The 20,165-nt window shown below is 55.8% G+C and overlaps 8 protein-coding genes and 1 non-coding gene across 9 annotated transcripts; 4 read left to right on the top strand and 5 right to left on the bottom strand.

Annotated features, from left to right (window-relative positions):
- The first annotated feature begins 70 nt into the window (after window positions 1–70).
- Window positions 71–2,388, top strand: V1518DRAFT_422335 (uncharacterized protein). The gene has a single exon (XM_066905438.1). It carries the CDS (start codon window positions 142–144, stop codon window positions 2,113–2,115), a length of 1,974 nt encoding a protein of 657 aa, XP_066757543.1. The 5' UTR covers window positions 71–141; the 3' UTR covers window positions 2,116–2,388.
- Window positions 2,389–2,731: 343 nt separating this feature from the next.
- Window positions 2,732–4,640, bottom strand: V1518DRAFT_429466 (nucleophile aminohydrolase; the record flags this gene model as incomplete). The annotated part of the gene is made up of 3 exons (XM_066906135.1): window positions 2,732–4,297; window positions 4,350–4,462; window positions 4,592–4,640. The coding sequence occupies 3 exons, from the start codon at window positions 4,638–4,640 to the stop codon at window positions 2,732–2,734; spliced, it is 1,728 nt and encodes a 575-aa protein (XP_066757542.1).
- A 998-nt stretch (window positions 4,641–5,638) lies between these two features.
- V1518DRAFT_422331 (WD40-repeat-containing domain protein) lies at window positions 5,639–7,916 on the top strand. Its single transcript, XM_066905437.1, has 2 exons — window positions 5,639–5,994; window positions 6,052–7,916. Exons 1-2 carry the CDS (start codon window positions 5,979–5,981, stop codon window positions 7,848–7,850), a joined length of 1,815 nt encoding a protein of 604 aa, XP_066757541.1. The 5' UTR covers window positions 5,639–5,978; the 3' UTR covers window positions 7,851–7,916.
- Window positions 5,695–5,776, bottom strand: V1518DRAFT_t53. Its single transcript has one exon. It is a non-coding gene; the product is annotated as a tRNA-Ser (tRNA).
- A 1,602-nt stretch (window positions 7,917–9,518) lies between the features above and the next one.
- V1518DRAFT_118008 (Clp protease-domain-containing protein) lies at window positions 9,519–11,003 on the top strand. Its single transcript, XM_066900683.1, has 3 exons — window positions 9,519–9,867; window positions 9,922–9,959; window positions 10,010–11,003. The coding sequence occupies exons 1-3, from the start codon at window positions 9,643–9,645 to the stop codon at window positions 10,875–10,877; spliced, it is 1,131 nt and encodes a 376-aa protein (XP_066757540.1). The 5' UTR covers window positions 9,519–9,642; the 3' UTR covers window positions 10,878–11,003.
- V1518DRAFT_422324 (uncharacterized protein) lies at window positions 10,955–12,111 on the bottom strand. The gene has a single exon (XM_066905436.1). It carries the CDS (start codon window positions 11,843–11,845, stop codon window positions 11,129–11,131), a length of 717 nt encoding a protein of 238 aa, XP_066757539.1. The 5' UTR covers window positions 11,846–12,111; the 3' UTR covers window positions 10,955–11,128.
- A 1,168-nt stretch (window positions 12,112–13,279) lies between these two features.
- V1518DRAFT_422322 (uncharacterized protein) lies at window positions 13,280–15,175 on the top strand. Its single transcript, XM_066905435.1, has 2 exons — window positions 13,280–14,055; window positions 14,107–15,175. The coding sequence occupies exons 1-2, from the start codon at window positions 13,375–13,377 to the stop codon at window positions 15,049–15,051; spliced, it is 1,626 nt and encodes a 541-aa protein (XP_066757538.1). The 5' UTR covers window positions 13,280–13,374; the 3' UTR covers window positions 15,052–15,175.
- V1518DRAFT_422319 (peptidase S8/S53 domain-containing protein) lies at window positions 15,034–18,398 on the bottom strand. The gene is made up of 5 exons (XM_066905434.1): window positions 18,252–18,398; window positions 18,138–18,189; window positions 17,445–18,083; window positions 17,309–17,388; window positions 15,034–17,259 (listed from the first exon to the last, which is right to left on the bottom strand). Exons 3-5 carry the CDS (start codon window positions 18,013–18,015, stop codon window positions 15,271–15,273), a joined length of 2,640 nt encoding a protein of 879 aa, XP_066757537.1. The 5' UTR covers window positions 18,016–18,083; window positions 18,138–18,189; window positions 18,252–18,398; the 3' UTR covers window positions 15,034–15,270.
- Window positions 18,399–18,565: 167 nt separating this feature from the next.
- On the bottom strand, window positions 18,566–19,936 carry V1518DRAFT_422317 (DHS-like NAD/FAD-binding domain-containing protein). The gene is made up of 2 exons (XM_066905433.1): window positions 19,263–19,936; window positions 18,566–19,205 (listed from the first exon to the last, which is right to left on the bottom strand). Exons 1-2 carry the CDS (start codon window positions 19,798–19,800, stop codon window positions 18,628–18,630), a joined length of 1,116 nt encoding a protein of 371 aa, XP_066757536.1. The 5' UTR covers window positions 19,801–19,936; the 3' UTR covers window positions 18,566–18,627.
- Between the last annotated feature and the right edge of the window lie 229 nt (window positions 19,937–20,165).

Raw genomic sequence — 20,165 nt, 5'->3', positions numbered from 1 at the left:
CGGCGCGGCGCTGGCTTGCCGCGGGTACATAAACAAGGGGTCCCTGCCGGCGCGCGCGCACTACGCCGGGAGCGGGACCACTCTCGCGGGCACCGACGAAGAACCCGCAGCAGCAGCGCCACACATCGCACCGCACCGCCGATGCTCGCCCGCGCGAGTCCCGCGACGCCGCCACTCCGCCTGCCGCCGCGCGAGATGCGCCCGCCGTCACCCTCACCGCCGCGGCGACGCACACTACCCCGGGCACCCCTGCCGCGCACGCCGCAGCAACCGGCGCAACAACAAACACACGCCCTCGTCTTCGCCAACCTGCTGCTCGACCCCTCTCGCAGTGCCGGCCAGGGCTTCGTCACGCCGTCCTCGCCCCTCCTGGCCCCTCGCAGTGACGACGACGACGACGGCGACGCCGAGAACAGCAGCATCACCGGCGATGACGACGTCCGCGGCTCCGCCACCTCTATCAGCTCGACTACCCCCACCGCCATGCGCCGGTTCCTCCCGCCGGATGACCCCGACCGTGTCCGCACGCCTCACAACGCGCTCCGCATCGCTATCGCTTCTGGCGCGCCGTCCCTCGACGGCGACGATATCGATGACCTCGATGACGACGTCTCCGGCGGCACGCACCTCCTCCTCAGCACCGACCCCTTCGAGGATGCCTTTCCTGACATCGCCGCATACCCGCCCGCTCTCCACCACGCCCAGTCTATGCCGACCCTCGCCGACTACGGCACCACTGCCTCCTCGGCAGCCGCTACCCCCTCCCTGCGCACCACCCCCAGTCTGCGGGGGCCGCCGCATCTCTCCGCAGCCGCGTCAGGGCTCTCCCCTGAGTCCTCTCCCGCGCCGCGCCACCATGTCCTCCGGCAGGATCTCTGGTCTTCTCCGCCTCACTCTGCCGACATGTCCCTTCACGTCTTCAATATGCAGCCCGACGTGTTCGACCTCCCGCCCCAGGAGCCCGCCCAGGACATTGCAGACGACTTCGACGACGCCGCTCCGTACATCATCACGCAGACGCCCCTGCAGTTTGATCTTGCCATTCAGGAGCAGATGCAGATGCGTCAGTACGAACTGGAGCAGCAGCAACATGAAGAACAGCAGCGGCAGCAACTGCAGCAGCAGCAGCGACAGTTTGAGCAGCGACTCCACCAGCACCACCTGCTCTTCTCAGACGACACCAGCCTTCATGCCGCGCTGTTGCAGCAACAACAGGAGATGCGCGAGACCTCTATCCCCTTACGCCATGTGCAGTCCATGCACGCGCTTTCGCGGCCTATTCATTCGTCCGTCTCTCCGACCTTCGAGGAGCTGGCCCCCCCGCCGACGCTCCCGGTCCATACCGCCTTCACTGATGGCTTGCAGCCACTGCCCGAGTCGCTGTCCGACGGTTTACAGCCCCTGCCAGCATCACCATCCTTCATGCAGCAGACGATCTCGCAGCAGCAGCACCACCACCAACGACAGCTCCAGAAGCAGCAACACCAGATGCTCCTTCGCCAGCAGGAACAGCAACAACAGCAACTCCTCCTCCAACAACAGCAGCAAGCTCAGCAACCGCGCGCACTGCACTCTGGTTCGCGCCGTCATCACCACAGCCACCAGCTAAAGCGCACGCGCTCGCACCCGACACTCCGCGGTGCCGCATCGACCCCCTCCTTTGGCATCCACTCCTCGCACTTCCACGAGGTACCACCCCCACTACCCGACTTTCCCGACCCCAGCCGTCTCCCCGGCGCCGGTCTATCTGGACTTGGTGTCGATGTCGGCCTCGGGCTTGGACTTGGCGGAACCCCGACGTCCTCAATCGCCACGCTGCAGCAGATGCAGATTCAGCAGCACCAGCAGCGCCAGCGGATAAAGCAGCAACACCAGCAGCAACAACACCAACAGCAACAACAACAGCAACAACTACAACTACAGCAATCCGCAGCTGCTGCCGCAGCCGCAGCCGCCGCAGCCGCTGCATCAGCGTCAAACCGCTCTCCCGTCGTGTTCAATAACCTCACGCCCGACGACCATGTTAAGATCATGTCCTCCGTCGCAAAGTCAGGTTCGACCAAGTCCCGACTGCGGCGCGTTGCGAGCGCAAACAAGATCGTCAAAAAGCCATAACCTGCGGCCCCCGTCCATCTACTTCCTAACTAGTACATATGTGTATTTGTACGGTATATGCAGGTCGCATATTGCGTGGAGTTTTGGGTTTATATTTTGAGCATTTCCGCTGTATGTGCAGTGTGTATCTATCTACTGTACATTATAATTAGAAGCCGCGGATCTTGTCCGTCGAATAAATAGTAATTACTCATACGCGATTTGGTGCGGGAGCATGCTGCGAACGACGCGAGAGACGCGTTTTGGTGTGTAAATACGGTGCGGCAATACGAGAGTGCAACGCAACGCGCGTCCCCGAACTTCCGTCTCGGCGTCTGCCCCTGCAGCCGCGATCTTCCACCCCCTTAACTGGCAGAAGCCCCTTTTTGCTCGCCCACCATTTCAGCAGGTCAAAGCCGTTTGTATTTTGGACGAGTCATGTATGAAACACGTCGATCACCCCGCATGGAACTGTGTGGATGTTATGCCTAGGCTTCCACGGTCATTCACGTAGTCCGTCAGTCCTATCTGTTATCGAGCAAAACTTCTTTTAACTATTAAATCTCGGCATTTATCAGCATTTACAAACGTAAAATATTCGTCTACACGTCACACATCAAAATTTAGAGCGCGCTGTCTAATCGAAGAACGGGAACGACTGGCCGTCACCGCGGGGATCACTGCCGGCAGAGTGCACGGTCTTGCCGGACGGTGTCTTAGAGAGACGGATGATCTGGCCCCGACCAAACAGCGGGTCGTAGCGCTTCTGCAGCTCAATGTCGTGGCCCATGGCCTTGAGCTCCGCGACGACCTCAGCGCTGATCTCGGCCTCGATGTTGACGAGCGTGTTGGTAACGCCGTCGACGACCTTGCCGGGGGTGATGCAGATGCGCGGCACGTCGAGCGACTTCTGCTCGTCGAGCTTGAACACAGTGTGGTTCAGCAGAACCTGCAGATGACCCTGCGGCTGCATGAAGCCACCCATGACACCGTATGCAGCGTAGATCTCGCCGTTCTTGGTGAGCATCGCCGGGATGATAGTGTGGTACGGCCGCTTGCCGCCCTCTAGCGCATTGAGCGCGGTCTTGTCGAGCAAGAAGTTCACACCACGGTTGAGCAGTGTGAAGCCAGAGTCCTTCGGGATGATACCCGTGCCGAACATACCCGCGACGGAGTTGATAAACGAGCACGCGTTGCCCTCCTTGTCGGTGACAGCGAGGTACACTGTGTCCGAGTCGTTCGCAGTCTTAGGAAGACCGGGGGCGTACTGTGCAACTACGACCTTCGGATCGAACTCGTGCGCGCGCTTGTTGAGGTACGACTTCTCGAGCAGCGCAGCGGCGGGGACCTTGGCGCGCTCGGGGTCAGCGACGTACTCCTCACCGTCACGGAATGCCATCTTCAGGACCTCGATGATCATGTGCAAGTACGGGGCGGAGTTGAGCACCCACTCCTCAGGGGGGGGGACGATCTTGTCCGCGATCATCTCGCGGATGATGCCGACAGCGAGCTGGGCGAGGATACCCTGACCGTTGGGAGGACACTCCCACAGGGTCATGCCGTCCATCCACTCGACGCTGATGGGCTCGATGAAAGTCGACGTGTGGTTCTTCAAATCGTCCATCGTCATCACACCGCCACGGCTCTGCACTTCGTCAACGATGCGCTGCGCAACAACGCCCTCGTAGAAACCCGCCTTGCCGTGCTTAGCAATCTCCCGGTATGTCGCCGCGAGCTTCTTGTTCACCCACAGGTCGCCCTGCTTCGGCGTGCTGCCGTCCGGCATCAACAAGTCCTTCGAGTTCTCAGGCGAGTTCTTCGTGATGATGTAGTATCCTCTGTACCACAAGTTCGACGAGATCTCGGCAATTGGGACACCGTTCTCGGCGAGCTCGATAGCCGGCGCCAGCGCATCAGCGATGGTGATCTTGCCGGATCCCCACGCCTCAATGGCGTCAACCCAGCCGGCGGGACCACCAGGCACGGTGACGCAATGAACAGAATTCGGGGGAAGCTTGTGGCCGGTGATGCCCTTGGAGGCTAGGTAGTCGATGGTGAGCGCAGCGGGAGAGCGACCGGAAGCGTTGATGCCCTTCAACGTCTTGTCCTTGGCGTTATAGAACAGCGAAAACATGTCGCCGGCGGGGGAGACCATAGTCGGCTCCATGAGGCATAGCACGGCGGCGGTGGCAACAGCAGCGTCCTGTAGGAACATTAGTATCGCACAACTCCAAAGATATCCACGGGCAACTCACAATGGCATTGCCGCCCATACGTAGAATCTTCATGCCGGCGGCAGCAGCCATAGGCTGCGTGCAGGACACGATACCATCGAGAGAGTGGACCGCAGACCGACGCGAGCTGAACTCTGTGCGATAGGAGGCATGTTAGCATCCCGTCAGTTGAGCATACCCGCAAGACAAAGAAGAGCGCGGAAGGCGGGGAAGGCATTTCACTGGCGGCCGAAGCCACTAGGCGGCAAACCAGGATGACGTACTGAGAGTCTTGGAGTCGTCGACCTCAAGGTACTGCTGGTCAATTGACATCTTGAAAGCGAGAGGCGAGCGGAAGTGTCGTTTTTGGTGAGCGAGAGAGGACGCAGAAGAAGAACGAGCGGTGGCCGGGGACTGTGAGATTAGGCGGGAAGGTTTGGCGCAGGCGGAGCAGGCGACGATGCTACGGCGACAAGGAGCAAAGGGTACAGGCCTGCTCCGGAGCGTTCGAAAATAATTCAGCATCGTATCTGTCTTCTTCTTTATCGTCTTTTTCGTGTCTTTCCCACGAACTAGTTTACTTTCGCGGTATGGTACTGCTTTCGCAATCACGATCGCTGGTCAGGGCCTGGTTGAAGAGTTGTGGAGAGGGTTTACAGGGCAGGGTCTCCCAGACAGACAGACACACAGCTTACAGGAGAAAGTGCCCTTCCCTTCATTCTTTCTTCTCTTTATTTTCCAATGGTGGCTTCCGGTCAGCCAGCTCCGCGCTCCTGAGTCTCCCGTCCGGGGCCCGGCGCCCGTCCCGTCGAGCTTCGACGTCGGCGGTTTCCCCGAGATTGCAGATAAGGAATTCAGCTACGAGCCCCCTCTCTATCTGAGTCAGCTCGCGAGCTCGTATTCGTTATCTTCCCAGTCCGAGTCCCCAAATTAGCTGTTGTCAAAATCTTCGGGTCTTGTGTCACTAGCCATCACCAGCCACGATCAAGCGCTCGTTGCAAATAGAAGCTTCTGTCAACCTTTGACATGAACGTTCCATGATCGTCCATCGGCCGCAGTAGCAGCCAGCAAGAGTCGACACAGCGCTAGAATGCGACATGATTTGTACCAGCCACATGTACCACCACGAATACATACGGTCTTCTCGTCGCGCGTTCTCGTCACGTCCCCATCACACTTAGTTGACCCTTAGTCCTAATCGGTTAACCTGTCAACAAACAATCAGTCGCGCGACCGCTCCACAGCACGCGTCACCCGAGGTTATGACGAGGGGATGGGATATTTATCGCGTGCTTGCATTCACATGGTGCTGCATGCGCTAATATTTTGTCAAAGCAGGCCTCGGCTAAGCAAAAAACATATCGCATAGTAATGCAAGACAAAAATTCGACGCCGGCAGGACTCGAACCTGCGCTCCCAGAGGGAAAGAGATTTCTAATCTCTCGCCTTAACCGCTCGGCCACAGCGCCTAGTTCTATTTATGTAAATTTCTATCCTCCTGAGCTGCTCAATTCCAGCTCTGCCAAGATTCAGGTAACTGATATATGGGCACACTTTATGACTGTAATTGGCGTCATCGGCTGCGCTGCTGCCTTGTGAACGTCACGACCTTCCTCACGCTCTTCAATTGATCTGATTTGTTCACGCACTTCCAACTTGCATATAGAAAGAATGTCGGTTAGTAGATGTACGAGCTTCTTTTGTCATTTGGTGCACTGGGTCATGTGAATAACAATGCTACTAGCCGCGGTCTGGGCTCCGCTGCCATCAACAGCGCGAGCCGTGCCGCTTCACCTCTCTTATGACGCACGCACAGATCGGATCGTCTACGCGAGTAACAGATCGGTCCACCTGCGCTCTCTCGCGACGCCCTCTGAGTCGACGCAGTTTACAGGTCATATTGCTACTACTAGTGTCGCAAAGTTCGCCCCGTCGGGATATTACATTGCGTCGGGCGATGTGTCTGGCGTTGTTAAGGTGTTTGATTCGTCGTCGACCACGGCGGATCCCGAAATCGTGAAGGGTACTTTCCCTGTGATCTCGGGTCGGATTAATGATCTTGCGTGGGATAGCGAGAGTAAGCGGATCATCGCGGTTGGAGACGGCAAAGAACGGTACGGACACTGCTTCACGTTTGATTCCGGAAACAGCGTTGGCGAGATCGCAGGTCATTCCGCACAGATCAATGCAGTCGATATCCGAAGCGTTCGCCCTTTTCGCGCTGCTACGGTCGCAGACGACTCGTCGTTGGTGTGGTTAACTGGCCCGCCATTCAAATTTGCAAAGGCAGTGCGGGGCGAGCATACCAACTTCGCTTCGGACGTCAAGTTCGCGGTCGACGGGTCTTATGTTGTCAGTGTGGGCATGGATCGTAAGATTGTTGTATACGACGGCAGGGAAGGTGATGTGTTGGCGAAGCTTGATAGCGCGCATGACGGTGGTATTCTTAGCGTCGCTGCCGGCAAGAGCGAGAGCGGAAGTCCCATCTTCGCGACGGCTTCTACGGACGGAAAGGTCAAGTCGTGGACCTACGCCAGCGGTGAAATCAAGAGCGTTGAGACCTGGGAAGTCGTAACCGGCGAGCACTTGGTTGGCGTCGTGTACACCTCCAGCACGACGCTCCTCGCTGTGTCACTTTCAGGAGACATGTACTATCTCAAGAGCTCGGCCCCGGCACCGATGACCGTGCTGTACGGCCACCAAAAGGCGATCACTGCGGTTATGGTGTCATCCGATGGAAAGTCGTTGTACACTGGTAGCTACGATGGTCGTCTAGTGCATTGGGATATCGCGACTGGCGTTGCGTCTTTGGTCAAGGGTGACGGCCATGGTAACCTCGTCGTCGGGATCATCGAGTCGAAAGAAAGCATATTTACCGCCGCATGGGATGATACCATTAAGACTGTCGCTGGCGACTCCTTCACTGCGGCGTCGCTGGTTGCGCCGTCACAACCTAAGGCTATCTCCACAGCCGGCGAGTACGTTGTTCTCGCAACCGAGTCGGCTGTGTATTGCTACACCTCCTCATTCGCCCCGGTCGCCACATACAAGGGCTCCTCTATAACAGCTGCCTACGCGGACTCCTCGATCGTCGTCGTAGGCGCGCAAGATGGCTCCATTGTTCTCTTGAGCGTTCCGGATCTGCAGCCGCTCCCCACCAAAATCTCCCCCATCCGCGCCGCCGTGAGCGTACTCTCTCTTGCGCCCGTCAAGTCTGCCGATGGCAAGCTGCTCCTTGCGATTGGCGACTCCACAGGCAAAGTCACCGTCGTCGACGCCCTTGACGGTTCTGTCTTTTCCACGCGCTGGGCGTTCCACACTGCACGGGTAACCAGCATCGCGTGGCGCGCGGATGGCAAGTACGCAGCGACGGGCAGCTTGGACACGAATATCATTGTGTATAGTGCAGAGAAACCTGCGAAGAACGTGAAGAGCTTGGGTGCGCATACGGACGGCGTTAACGGCGTCGCGTGGGTGGGCGAGGATAAGTTGGTGAGTGTGGGCGCCGATGCATGTGTGAAATGGTGGGATATGAAGCTATAGATAGGAATTTGGTGTGTGGTATCAATAGTACGATAGATGAAATAGAGAGCTTGGTTTATCTTTTAATAATAGGACGAACTGCGGACGCGCGAAGGTGACAGGCGCGTTCCAGCACTCTGAGTGTCGCGCGAGACACGCGCTTGATTTATTCAATAACCGCTTTCAACTCCACCAGCACACTCTCAGAATCATACAAATATTATCTGATCTGATTATTGCACTGGATTGTCGCGTGTACCCAGTGCAGACGGGTCCCAGGACGATAGAACACGACGCGCCAGCACGTGCGCACGCGTGCACGCGTTTGATCGCAGCGTGTTCGGCGACAACGCGTCCGATTTCCGCCGCCAGACGATTGAACAGAAACTTTTGTTAGCAAAGCGTTACCTTTATATCAGTGGCTACGATTATCCTCTACGATTCGGTACAACTCGAGCTTGGCAATGTATCGCACGCATGCGAGTGTCTGTGTTTACCACGTTCCGCGTTCAGCGCTTGCCCGCCAACTTGTGAATTTCCCCTCATTTTACTTTTTCCGGCCAATTTCCTCTCTCTTCCTCGTTCTTCTCTCGCTACTCAACTTCCCATCGCTCATCCATCTTTCACATACATCATCCTCTCCAGTATAATCCATCCATCGGATTCATCTCGAGGTTAGTTAGTAAGACCTCTTGGCTGCCGTTGTGCCTCGCCGTTCCACCAGTGTGCTCTCACGTCCCTGTATCGTACCTCCTGCTCATCGTGTCTCGCCACATCGGCTATTTCTAGAATAGCATTGGCAACCTGGCTCAAAAGCGTGTAACAGTGGTATGGCGTTGCTCGAGCTCCATGGTTACTCGACCGTTCGCTGCCGGCCACAGTTGTCCTGTGTGCCCCCCGAAACGCGTGCCGGATCGGACTGACCAGCGTACTTCGTACGCCGTCACAAGCAGGATGAGACTTTGTATGGTGCGGGAGTGTACCTGCTATGCCGGGTCCGAAAGCTACTTAACTTGTTGGGTGATTGGTCTAGGTATTCGAATCCGCTCTACGCGCATTGCTCAGTTCGTTTATCGGGTTCTTTTAAGGTCAGTTAGTAAGACCTCTAGCCACCTTTGTGCGGTTCGCGGTTCCACCAGTATGCTCTCGCGTCCTTGTCTCGCACATCCTGCTCGTCGTGTCTCGCTTCGTCGGGTATTGCCAGAACAGCATTTGCAGCTTGGTTCTGCAGCGTTCAACAGCGTCATGGTGTTGCTCGAGCTCCATGGCCACCCAACAGTCCGATGCCGGCCACAGTCGTCCTGTGTGCCCCGGAACGCGCGCCGGATCGGACTGGCTAGCGTACTTCGTGCGCCGTCGAGCAGGATTAGACATTATACGGGCGAGGGAGTGTGTTTGATGTACCGGGTCTGAAAACTAACTGTCTTGTTGGGTGATAGTCCAGGTATGTGTTTCCAGTCCTTCGCGCGATAATCCATCGGGGTATGCAGGCTGTATATGCGGATATCGAGCTGGAACGATGTAGACAAGAGTGGCGTTCCAGCTAAGCGTTGAAGGCGGATATCAAAGAGTAAAGAGATGTATTACAGTTTGGTGGTCATCTATAAAACGGGGTATATAAGTGTAGTGTGTAGGGAAGTCGACGGCGTATGTTCACTGGCCAGCGGGGCTTGTAATCACTGCGAAGGCCAGAAGAAATTCATGATTTGAGCCTCACGCGAACGAAGTGTAGTTCATCTCCAGATTCTGCTTGTTTGTACCTACAGTAGGCCAATATCACCACGAGCTAATACAAGACGCTCGGCTATAGGCCATGTTCTCACTGGCTACGATGTCACGACGCAGCCTTGCGGCGAGCACGACGACAAAGTCAATATCGTCTACTGTTCACATGCAAGTAAGACGAAGCCTGCACACCGCGACGACATCGCTCAGTGTCCCGACACACCGGCCGGGGATAGCAGAACGCACGTCTGAGATAATGCCATGTGCGTCACAGAAGCGGATGATCACGATCCCGACGGTGCCAGACCGAGACGTGAGTGTTTCGTGGTGTGAGAGAGGCAGTACAGAGGTGCTGATGAACTGGCAGAAATACGGTGGAACTATGTATTTTGATATCTTCAGCCGGTATGTACGACTATTATGAGACGAAGCGAAGAAAGAGCTGATGAATGAAGTTTACTGAAAGAGAGAATTATCATGCTGCACGGCAATGTCGAGTCCAACATGGCGGCAGTGGTAGTGTCGCAACTGCTCTTCCTCGAAGCCACCGACTCCACAAAGCCAATCTACATGTACATCAATTCTCCCGGTGGTGAGATGCATGCAGGCTTTTCTATCATCGACACAATGCAATACATCAAATGTCCGGTATCAACGATCTGCGTCGGCATCGCAGGGTCCATGGCGTCGCTCATCCTCGTGTCCGGCGAATCAGGCTCTCGATACGCGCTGCCGCACGCATGGATCATGGTGCACCAGCCGTCGAGCGGAATGGAGGGAAAAGCAAGCGATCTTGCCATCCAGGCACGGCAGATCTTGCGTATGCGCGAGCAGGCGAATCGAGTGTATCAAGATCACTTGGCGAAACCGTACACGCTGCAGCAGATTGAGAAGTTGGTTGAGAACGACAATTATTTGAACTCGACGGAGGCGTTGGAGTTGGGGATTATTGATGAGGTTATTAAGCCGAACAAGCCGATGAAGCATGGGAGTGGGGGGTTGGGGCCCGATACCGGCGACAGCGGAGGTGGCGCTGGTAATGTGTTTAGTCTACATCCCAGCGAGTCTGACCTACCAGTGGGTGGGCTCATTGAGCCGGCGCCGAAACCGACAGCGTCCGATAGCAGTTCAGTGGTCATGAGCAGCAGCAGGAAGACCGCTAGCGGCATTGCAAGCAGCACCAGCGCAGGTGTTAGCACCAGAGTCAGCGACATGGCCAGCTTAAGCGCGAGTTCGAGTATCGTCCACGGTACCAGCATGCGTGGCGGACCGGGCTTGACTAACTTGCCGGAAGACTGGTGGCGAAAAATGTTCTCAGTTTAGAATCTCCAATGCATGCACTTTTCTCAGCAGTTACACCTACTGAAGGCGTGGCTTGGACGTTTAAGGATATATACAATTCATTAGATATTAAGAAATCCTATAACGAACTCCGATCCGATTTATGTCGCTTCTCCTCCCAACAATGCAAAACGTATACAAGAAACAATGCCAATGACAAACTCCCATCACAAGAATACAGTGCACCAAAATATGAATGCTGGTATATGACAAAAAAGCACGACAGTAAGGAATTATTCCTGATGACTGAACGGACTAACGCTGCGCTCGCGGCGCGGAAGCATGCACTTGTTCGCAAAACCGCGACGGCGCTGTACGGTCTTGGAGATCGCAGATCCGCCAATCACCACGTGTGAGCGTGAGCGCGGGCGCACGCTGGATGCGCTGGCACGGCGCCCGTGGGATGTCGACGGCGAGCCTGCATGGTCGGAGTGCACGACGGGTTCGCTCCGCTCAGCCACGCCGACGGCGGACGATGAAGCAGCGGATGTGCTCGCGCTGTTTTCTTGCCAGCCCCAGCCAGATTTAAAACCGAGAGGAAGCTCGTCGGAGGCAGCGTGGTGGTGTGCGCGCCTCGGTGAGAGCGGCGGCGAAGCCGGCGCCGACGATACGGCAGCGCAGAATCGTGGCAGCGCCGGTGGCGCGGCTCGACGACTGCCTATCATGCCGTGGGGGGAGTGCGGACGGTCCATCAAGTGTGCGAGAATGATTGCAATTTCATCCTTTGAGTAACCACCGGAGGTGGCGGAGGTGGCGGTAATTGTGTTTCCTGTTCCGGCACTGGTGTTCCCCGTGGCCGAAGCGCCAGCAGCCGACTGCGCGGGAAGGCCGGCGACGGAGGGAAGGACACCGCCGCGGCCGATATTGAGGCGCGCGAAGGAGGTAGAGACGGAGTCGCGGTGGGGTACGGGGTCAAAAACCTCGAACGAGCTGGAGGAGACGCAGGGCATTGCGGTGGCGAGTGTGTGACGACGATGACGTAGTGGGCGGAGGACTAGTGGCGTGCAGCCGAGGTGGAGCAGTGGTGTCGACACAGACGGCGGCAGATGAAGCAGTAACAAGGCGCGTACAGTGGTCTCGCGAGGAGGCTGAGAATGGACGGTGTGCGAACAGTCGCGACGGGAAGGGCGGAGGATGAGGGGAAGAGAAAACTATATAGAAGGTGGTCACCATTGGCGCCAAGGCTTTTTGCGCACGCTCGATCCTGGATGGATTACACAAAGCTAGGCCATATTAGGATTAGCCCAGCTGTCGTGCGGGTCTTCGCGGACTATCGTTATTCCTGCACTTCCGCCGGCCTAGCTAAGCGGCCCTGCCGCCGTTACCTCTGCGCAGCCGGCCCGCGGTCTTGAACAACGTTGTTCCGGAGTGCTGTCTGAGCGTGAACACCCTCCTCCTCTGAGATCGTGAATCGCTGTCCAAGTGGCGAGTCTTGAGCCGGCGGGTAACGACGGCGGGCCGTCGCACGGACAGCAGATATGACAGGACGCCTGAGTCAGACGTGTGTTCTGCGGTGCTTCCGCGTCCTTCGAGAAACCTTCTGTCGTCTATTTTGTAGCGCGCACGCGAGCATAGCTATTTCTCACGTCCGCCGCGCGCGCCCGCCACGCTCGCCAGTCGTTTCTGGTCATGCGTCTACAGAGCGCTATATGGCACCTCTGTCATTCTCGTGCAGCGTCGTCGCTCACAAAGGCGATGTCCTGTCGTCCCGGAGAAGCACCGCCCGTACACGTTCGAGGTTTCGTCCGGTGTACCCGCTCAGCGGCAACATGCAGACGGGCCCCACGCGCATTTGTACGCCACCGCCTGCGGCCGCATAACCAGCACTCCTGACACCGAGGGACAGTACACATCTCGACTGACATCGCGATTCGCAATTATGGTCCACGTAATGTAGTCTGTATTCTCTACACAATGCCGGCAGCGACAGCGCTGCAGTTCCCATCACGTTGAAATCTCTGCGCGGTAACCCGTACCTTGCAGAAACAATTCTTCCCCGTTGCACGCCTTGCTTGCCACGTCTCGAGCATCACCTGATTTTCAAACTACGAAGACGAGAACCCAGCGATTCAGATGACCCACTTCCGTCGTCGAAGCATCGAACGTACTTCGTGGCAGATGTAGCCGTTGGCACCGCTCCCCGTGCGTGCTAGAGTTGCCCCAGGCAAAGCAGGGACCTACCCCGCCACGCGATTTAAATACGCTAACCACACCTTTGTCTGCGCGGGCTGGCCCGACTGTGCAACCCACAAGCCTCTTTAGGCTGCACTACTGATATGCGCGAACTACACAATGTAGAGTGGCAAACACAAGCCCCATCATTCATCCCGTCCCGATAACCCCGCGCGGCTTCACAATCCTCCCAACCTTCGTACATGCCCGATAAGCTACCTCTTCCTTCGACCCTCAAAGCGAACGAACGACATAAGCAAGTGCCCGCGGCGTATGGCCCGCAAAGTGTATAGACCCACACGCGAATATGGAAGCACAGAACACAGTATGCTCGCCACATACAACCAATAATGCTCCGTCGTCGTGCGCTGTCCTTGACAGTGACAACGGCCACCTGCAACTCACTACCCTCCCATCCGAGCTTCTCGTCTTGATCTGCCAATTCTTGCCACCAAGCGATCTATTTACACTCTTTCACGTATCTCGCTACGTGAAAGCGATTGCCGTGACTCCAGCAATATGGCAAAACCTCACACAATCGCAGGTTTATTCGGATGCCGAGGACTACGTGCGGCGGTATTCGTTCTTGAACGCGCCGGTGAAGTTGCGGTGCAAATTTTCACAGCGGGAGATTACAGATGGGGATACTTCTGAGCATGCGGTGCTCGAGAGAGGAAGCGCGTATCAACCATCACCCCGTCCCGCTCAGACTCTCATGGAGCCGTCCTCCGCGAAGTCAGATCCACGTTGGCGCGTGCAGCCACGAGAAGACTACTCCCTATTCGCGATTGACGGATTACCACAGAACGCGGATTTAGTCATCGGCACAGCAGATAACGGTACCGTGCAGTTATTCAACGTTCGCAGTGCGACCGCGACCAGCGTCGCGCAGAATAGGAATAAGTATCTTGAGAGAGCGAGTGTGAGTTGTGTCAAGGTGCACGGGAATAGAGTGTGGATTTCCGGGGATAACGTCCTACAAGAATGGGTAAGACCCTACGACATCCTATGTGGCACACTGTTTGCTGAACCAATGTAGGATGCGACCACGTTCCGCCCGATATCGCAGACTACGCTCGACCGCTCCGTCACCGCTCTCGCTGTCGACCCACAAACCGACGCGCCAACCAGTGTCTACGCTGCATCCCACACCGGGCTTCACTGGATAGACTCCCGTATTCCCTCCTTATCGTCGTCGACCCCCATGGTCTCTGTACCAGGCTACCCGCTCGCCCTCCTCTCCTCAAGTTTCTCCTCAACCACAATCTCCCTCTCGGGCCGCTTTCCGTCAATCCTTACCTTTGACAAACGCAACTTGGCCACTATTCTAAGCTCAACATATTCCGGCGCGCACTCACTCTGCAGTCTTCTTTCCCTTCCGGAAGGTCGCGGGGTAGTCGCAGCTGGGGAGTATAACGGCCGCGGAACGATAGAAATGTACGCGTCGTCGAATGAGCAGCAGGGTAGGAAAACGTGGATCAATCGGTACACGGCGGCGCGTTCTTCATTGCTGTGTTTGAGTCAGCCCGCGTGGTCAGGTGAGCTTGTGATGGCTGGCTCTGCGGACGGCGCGATTCGGTGCTTTGATACAGCGATGGACGGGGCTTGCGTGCGCGAGCTGTATGACAACAGCGGGAAGACCAGCATCACCTCCAGCGGCGATGGTGACAATTTCGACAGACCATCATCCTTGCCTAGAACTGAGGTCGACGAACCAATGATGATCACACAAATCCTTACACACTCCGGGTCTTCCATCTCATCCGTCGCCGCCTCTATCCTCGTTGATGGGAAACTCCGTGTTCTCGAGGTCGGTTCCACAGCACGCTACGATGACACCGTCGAATCTACCCCAGCTCTCTCCCACGAACTAACACAAGACGAAATCGAACGACAGCGCGTGGACGAGCAAATGCGCCAAGCTGTGCGTCACGAATTATTCGGCATGAACAGCTTAAACGCCTTACTCGTTTCTTTCTACTAGCATTTTCTTCTAGCATCGGTACAGATATACACATACACTGATAATGCTCTATTTACAACTACTGTCGTAACTAATCTCTCGTTTTGCGTAACCTACAATACTGTAATATACCCCCCCACCTCCACCACCTCTCGCCACCTGTCAGCGAGTCGTCCGGCTGTGCGTTTGTGTTCGGCGCCCATCCGTCTGTGCATCCTCATGCCACACCTCATGCCCTTTTTACGTTTGGATCGAGCAGCTCCTGCCGCGCACATCGAGATCCAATAACTGTGCTCGTTCGTCCTCATGCAATACGTCCGGCTCCACCATCGCCGTTCTTGGCTCGAGCGCGGCCGGCGTCGGGCTCGTCGCCTTAACGACGTTGTCTGTAGTAGTCGTGTTATGTTCGTCCTCGACGATCGTAGTGTCGCTTGTCACTGCCGCTGCGGCATGCTGTTGCTCCAACTTGGCCCCCGCGGCCCGCGCAACAGCTACATCGTTCGCGTACATATCATCATCCTCGTCCTCCTCATCCTCAGCTTCCGACAGTAAATCCTCAACCGCGAACGCGTCGTCCTCGTCGATATTCTCGAACGCATCATATAAGTCTCGTGCTTTCCGCCGTCCTCCCCGACCGCCGCGGCCCCCACCGAGGCCGCTGCTACCGCCACCGCTACCGGAGTCTCCTGGATTCCGGAGAATCGAAAATTCATATTCTTCACCGTTCATGCCACGACTTAGACGGTTGCGCCGGCGACGGTGCATGCAGAAGAACGTGATTACGAGTACGATGAAGAGGATGATGAGTAAACCTGCGCCGTAGACCCAGAACACTTTGTCGCTCGCCATGCCGAAGGTGGGGATGTACTTAAAGTACGAATCATCAGTCTCGCCTCCAGACACGGGCGACTCCGTTGCGCTGGCCTCCGGGTCCGCTGTTTCCGTCGTCACCGGTGGCTCGGTCTCAGTAGGTAGCGGTTCAAGAGGGACTGGCGATGCCTTTGTCGCATCGATGGATTCGCCCCATAGTTTAATCGACCAGTCCATCAGTTTACCAGTGAAATCAGGGTTGATGGTATCCAACACCGTGAGCTTCCACGCGCCGACACCGAGCTCGCCCCAGTGCGCCACGCTCATGAAGGTCCAGTTCTTCATGCCTTCCTTATCCTGATCATAGATTCGGGCGACAGCGAGGTATGAAATGACGCCAGCTGGGCTTTCCAGCTGCACGCCGATATCTCCACGTCGTCGGTGTATAATGTTCACAGTCACCTGTACATGTTCTAATCGCGCCTGGTTCGCAGCTGCCATATCATCCTCAGATACATTGATCGTAGAAGACAGGCCGTCAGTACCAGAGGGAATATCTTGCTTGACGACCATTGGCGGCGATTGATACCACGACTGCGGTCGCACAAGTTCCCACGTCTTCGCTGCCTCGACGATGGCATAGGTGTCAATTTTGCCGTAACCGTACCGGTGCGAGAACTTCTTCCCAATGGAGGTGGTTTGCACGTTTGCATCGCCGTTGGTGACTGGGATCGCCGTGTCCATCGCAAGGTATTGCATATCGCGCCACGTGAGCTCGGGGCGAACTGACAGCACAAGCGAGAAAATGCCGGCAGCAAGCGGCGCAGCTGCGGAGGTACCCCCGTGCTGATCGGTACACGCGCGCTCGCCGACGTCGGTCGTGTGAATATGGTCACCACTGCCAGAAGAATACGTGACAATCAACTGTGCCGAGCAATCCTCAGCATAATACGGATGCAATCCCTTTCTGTCAATGGCCCCAACCGTGATCGAATAAATACTGTTTGTGTACCCGTCGAAATTGCAATTATCCCCATTCTGCGCTCCATTTCCCGATGCAAAAACGTATATACTGCCCAAACCCCCGCGCCCATTTTCCACGCCATTAATAAACGCTCGTTTAATCAATTCTCCCGGCGCCTCCATAGTCTGCCCGTCGTCCGCAGGACCCCAGCTGCAGGAGTAGATGTGGTTATCTTGCATAGCGTAGTTGAGCGCGATAGCTTCGTCGGCGTCAGTGATTTCTTTGGATAGGATCCGTATACCTGCGACTTTGGAGTTATATGCGACGCCGATGCCGCAGACATCGTTCTTGACAGCAGCGATTTCGCCAGCGCAGCGGGTACCGTGACGGTCGTCAGAGAGGCGCGGTTTGGGAAGCGGGTTCTGGTCGTTGAAGTCGTACGAGCCCTTTGCGAACTGCTTTGTGTTAATACAAATACAATCAGTTAGTCGCCGACGTACTCACGAAGCTGTCATGCAAATCCTCACTGTCAAAGTCAAGGCCGTCGTCCACAATTGCCGTCACGATACCGACTCCGGTGATGTCTATACGACCCATCAACAGCCATACACAAACTGCACACTCAGCACCTAAAACTCACTCTGCAACCAAACGCCAGATACGTTCACATCGTGTCCGCGCTGCATAGGATTCATCAGATGCCATTGCTTCTCAAACTCGGGATCATGGATTTCAAGAATGTCCTCGAGTTCCCGCAGCGGCAAGAGCGATGAATCAACTGGCGGTGGACGATCATCCGGAATCGGGCCACGCTTGTGCAGTTTTTTCAGTGTCATTTTCTCGAAATATTGTATCGGCTGCGCATCATCGTCTATACTCCGTCTGCGCAACGACGATTCTTGCACGCTGACGGATTTCGGAGCGGAAAATAAATAAATATCCTTCAACGAGCCCACCGGTTCCTCAAATCGTAGCTGATTGTCGCTCGCAAATTTTGCTATCCGCATGGCGAGCGAGTCGTCGTTGTACTGCTCGGGCCAGACAAGCTCGATGGCGTAGTAGTCACGCTCTGAGTACTCCCGTGGCAAAATGTGACTTCGCGGGTGCAACGCTGTGCCGCCGACGGTGGATTCTACCAGCAGCACAGCTAGTAATAGTATCACGCGCCAGAAAGTGGAGGTGTGTGGAAGCATTGCGGGGCGAAGGATCATGGACGCCAGTAGGTACCGAACAGGGCAGGCGCCACAGGGCCTAGGAGGGACAATTGAGGTTCCTCTTGCTGCTCAAGAACGCAATTAGAAATGCCGCGTGAACAACCCCACAGAGTACGTACAGCTTAATGATCCGCGCACTGATCAAGCACACATAAGGGCAATATACAGCAACTGCTTCGTTGTTAGGAGAGTGGACAACACCAAGAATAGAAGTAACAGCAGCGTATACACACCAGAAACACGGAACTCAAGATCCTCAAGCCACAAATCAGCAACTAAGAGAAGATATACCGAATCCTCTATGCTAATAACGAACGGGCAGGATCAGAGGTGATGCAGATTGAAGAAGCAGGGCGGTTGCGTGGACTGCTCAGCAAGTCCACGCAAGTAGTCAGGTCCCGGCACAGCGCATTGTATTTAAGACGCCAAGTGTGCAATAGCAGCTTGGTTATGCTGAACTTTGACCCAAAACGGGCATAAATGGCAGTTTCAGGGGCTGGCGTTTTCAGGGCACAACGCTGGAGCTGGGGACATCGGCGGTGTCCTCATCATTTGGTCTGCTCTATTTGGGTATCTCGTATCGTTCGTAGCATTGCGTCTGTATGATCTCTACACCTTCGCCTTCTCTACTGCGCTTTCTGATTTGCTGGCCGTGGCATCCTCTGATGCAACAGCGATTTCCAATTCGTTGAACGCCTCTATGGCTTGCTGTACCTCATCGAGGTCGTCCTGTGCCAGGCTCTCGTCCTCCTCCTCGCTGCCCTCCTCCGCCGACGACTCTTCTTTTGACGCTGATGCATCTTCAGCATTTGCCGCAGCTGTGGTCGCAAGTGCTTTAAGTATCTTCTTCTGCGATGCTGACGCCGCATCCTCTTCCTCCGCTACGTTTGCGGTCTTTGCCGTCTTCGTCCACAGGTCCTTGAGCTGTTTATCCCACTTGCAGAGTTCCACAAGTTGCTCAATCCCCTCGTCGCACGGACCGAGCTTGATCACATCAGTCTTGCGGCGTCCAAAGTCGCCGACTGACTCGAGATTGAAGAGCACACGAGGGCATGAGACTTGTGAGGGTAAGCTCGCGAAGGGGTGGACCTGTAGACTTGTGCCAGCAACGATGACGAGATCCGCGGCGTCGAGGTCGCCGGGGAGAAGCTTGAAAAATCGAGCGGGCAGGTTTTCACCGAAAAATACTAGAAGGACAGGTTAGCGTACATCAAGGTCACCGCCATGTCTTGTCGATAGCATACCGATATCGGGCTTCACGTAGCCGCCGCAGCGCGAGCACTTGGGAATATCGTCCTTTTTCATAAACGCTTCAATATCGACCTTACTCATTTCCTTGTGACAATCAATACAGTGATTCGTCGCAAACGAGCCATGTGCGTAAACCACCTTCTCTGGCGAAACCCCCGCGATCTCTTCTAGCGTGTCAATGTTCTGGGTATACACTCTTCTCAACACCCCGCGATCCTCAAGCAACTTCAAAAACGAGTGGAACATGGTCGGCCGGAATTTCCCTGGATACAACTCCTGCGCGAGCATGTAGAATGCCTCGGGCTTCCGCCTGAAGTAGTCGATATCGAAAACGGCCTCAGCATATGGCAAATTCAACCGAGATAGATTGTGATATAAGCCCGTCTTTGGTGATCTGAAATCTGGAATTCCGGCGGCAGTCGAGATGCCTGCGCCAACCATGACCACGATCGACTTCGCGGTGCCAGTGGAGAGGTACTGGGCCACCGCCGTAAGGTCGGGTTTGCTGGTCGGAAACTTGAATTGCTTCATTGCGCGGAAATATGCGCGGTTGCCGTATAGAACACGGTTGATTAGCTCAAGAAGAGTAGTCAACTTGTTCAGTCCTGGCTGATGAACGTTGATAGTGGCATTAACGGATGCTCATCTCAAGCGCCGAGAAGATAAAATCTACAGAGTCTAATCTGCTCGGACTTGCCAGCAACATTCGCTGATCAACTCGCTCTATATATAACGGCTGTCGTTTCCAAGCAAAGGGTAGATATCTACAGTAGTCGGAGGCCGTACAGACTGCTCTGCGTCTGTACGACAACTTCCCGAGGAAATAGGCAGCTGCTGCCGCTTGCGCCTGATGGGATATCTCCACCTTGCACATCCTCCTTCCAAGCCACCCTGCT

This window comes from Limtongia smithiae (genome assembly GCF_038497785.1).
Source record: "Limtongia smithiae strain NRRL Y-17922 unplaced genomic scaffold V1518scaffold_13, whole genome shotgun sequence".
Classification (NCBI taxonomy): Eukaryota; Fungi; Ascomycota; class Lipomycetes; order Lipomycetales; family Lipomycetaceae; genus Limtongia; species Limtongia smithiae.
The sequence above is the reverse complement of the archived record's forward strand: the minus strand, read 5'-3'. Positions and strand labels throughout refer to the sequence as shown.